At 35.0% G+C, this 2,426-nt stretch overlaps 1 protein-coding gene across 1 annotated transcript; it reads left to right on the top strand.

The window, feature by feature from the left end:
- The first annotated feature begins 392 nt into the window (after positions 1-392).
- On the top strand, positions 393-2,084 carry LOC127092978 (CBL-interacting serine/threonine-protein kinase 4). The gene has a single exon (XM_051031874.1). It carries the CDS (start codon positions 460-462, stop codon positions 1,801-1,803), a length of 1,344 nt encoding a protein of 447 aa, XP_050887831.1. The 5' UTR covers positions 393-459; the 3' UTR covers positions 1,804-2,084.
- The last annotated feature ends 342 nt before the right edge of the window (positions 2,085-2,426 follow it).

Here is a 2,426-nt window from a genome sequence, read left to right as displayed (position 1 = left end):
ATATTCAATGCAAGTGGAATTGTTTTTTTTTGGGCGCACAATAATAAATAATTCTCTTTAGGTCAGTGGTAATGGGTATTTTTAAGGAATAATATATTTTATTGATATTAGAATGAGACAGAAATAATGTACAAGACTCTAGTAATAGAAAAACAAATAATACAAAAAGGACATTATAGGAATTATATAAAAAAAATAGAACAATTTTCAAAGAATATGCTATACCATATATATATATATATATATATATATATATATATATATATATATATATATATATATATATATATATATATATATATATATATATATATATATAATATATATATAATATATATATATATATATATATATATATATATATATATATATATATATATATAAATAAACTCAGACTCTGAACAAACTCACACTCTGTTATCTCTGTTATTGTTTCCAAGAAAAATAACAATAAAAGAAATGGAACGGCGGCAACAGTCACCACCATCTCCGCCTCCATCTCCGCCGTCACGAATCATACTTGGAAAATACCAGCTTACCAAATTTCTGGGACGCGGAAACTTCGCGAAGGTATACCAAGCAACTTCTCTGATAGATGGTTCAACGGTAGCCGTGAAAGTCATTGACAAATCCAAAACGGTGGACGCATCTATGGAGCCACGAATAGTTCGTGAAATCGACGCTATGCGCCGTCTTCAAAATCATCAAAATATCCTCAAAATTCATGAAGTTTTAGCTACGAAAACAAAGATCTATCTCATCGTCGATTTCGCCGGCGGCGGTGAGCTTTTCTACAAACTCTCCCGACGAGGCAGGTTTACAGAGTCTATTGCTCGTCGTTACTTTCAACAGCTTGTGTCCGCACTCTGTTTCTGTCACAAAAACGGCGTCGCTCACCGTGACCTAAAACCGCAGAATCTTCTCCTCGACGCTGACGGTAATCTAAAGGTCTCCGACTTCGGTCTCTCCGCCTTGCCGGAACAGCTCCAGAACGGTCTCCTCCATACAGCTTGTGGTACTCCGGCGTACACCGCACCGGAGATTCTCGGCCGCATTGGATACGACGGATCTAAAGCAGACGCTTGGTCCTGTGGCGTCATCCTCTACGTGCTTCTCGCTGGTCACCTTCCGTTCGACGATTCAAACATTCCGGCGATGTGCAAGAGAATCATGCGCCGGGATTTTCAGTTTCCGGACTGGATTTCTAAGCCAGCTCGTTACCTAATCTATCAGCTACTCGACCCGAACCCGAAAACCCGAATCAAACTAGAAAACGTGTTTGGAAACGCGTGGTTTAAGAAATCATTAAGAGAAGAACCTGAAGTTAAAGTTTTCGAATCGGAATTATACAACAAATACTGTTGCGAAGGTAACAAGAAATTAGAATTGGGGATGAACGCGTTTGATATAATATCGATGTCTTCGGGTTTGGATTTGAGTGGTTTGTTTGAAACTACATCGTTTAGAACTGAAAAGAGGTTTACTTCAAGTGAAGAAATTGGTGTGGTGGAAGAGAAAGTGAAGGAAATTGGAGGAGAATTAGGGTTTAGAGTTGAGATTGGGAAAAATGGAACAATTGGGTTGGGGAAAGGAAAGATTACTATGGTTGTTGAGGTGTTTAAGATTGTGGACAATTTGTTGTTGGTAGCACTTAAATTGGAGAATGGTGGAATGGAATTTGAAGAACTTCATTGGAATGATTGGAAAATTGGGCTTCAAGATGTTGTTATTTCTTGGCATAATTACGAGTCAAAATTTCCATGTAATAATAATGTTGATGAATCTGAAAGAAAGATTACTTAGTTCTGATGTAAAATATGTTAGGAGAGATTAACCCTTTCAAAACAGTTACCTCTGTTTTGTTATTCACTCTCACACAAACAAACAAGTGTAGGGTTCTCATGCATGTAGCTTCTAATATACACTTTTTTGTTGTTTGATTCTTAGTTGTTAATGAGTGAATTTCTTTTGTTTGTAGTTTCTGGTATGGGACAGTGTTCAACGGTTGTAAATGGAAAGAATATTGGCGAGTGTTGTGTTGTTCCATTATTGTCTTGAAACAAGTAGAACATTTTATGTCTTGATGTTGATATTTCAGTATGGGATCAAAAGATTCCACGGTTGTTCTTGCTTTGAGTAGTTAACCTCAAGTTATCTGGTGAATTAATGTTTTAAGTCAGTTCATGAATATATAATATTAATTAAATATAAAAACAAAAATGCTAAATAGGCATAGAAAATTGATAAAGAAATAGAGAAAAAGGAATATGCTTTCATACTTTCATATCTAAAATACGGCTAGGATAAACATTATTTAAAATTGTTGTTTTGTATGAAACATTTCAGATCTCTTTTAGTTTAATAAAAAATATATAATATAAATAACTATTCATCTTGTAGTAGGTGGGTGTTAACATTTTAAATCT

This window comes from Lathyrus oleraceus, chromosome 6 (genome assembly GCF_024323335.1).
Source record: "Lathyrus oleraceus cultivar Zhongwan6 chromosome 6, CAAS_Psat_ZW6_1.0, whole genome shotgun sequence".
NCBI classification, from domain to species: Eukaryota; Viridiplantae; Streptophyta; class Magnoliopsida; order Fabales; family Fabaceae; genus Lathyrus; species Lathyrus oleraceus.
The sequence above is the reverse complement of the archived record's forward strand: the minus strand, read 5'-3'. Positions and strand labels throughout refer to the sequence as shown.

Bases quoted from the DNA above. Each gene is read 5' to 3' on its own strand.
- LOC127092978 (XM_051031874.1), top strand. From the start codon at position 460: ATGGAACGGCGGCAACAGTCACCACCATCTCCGCCTCCATCTCCGCCG.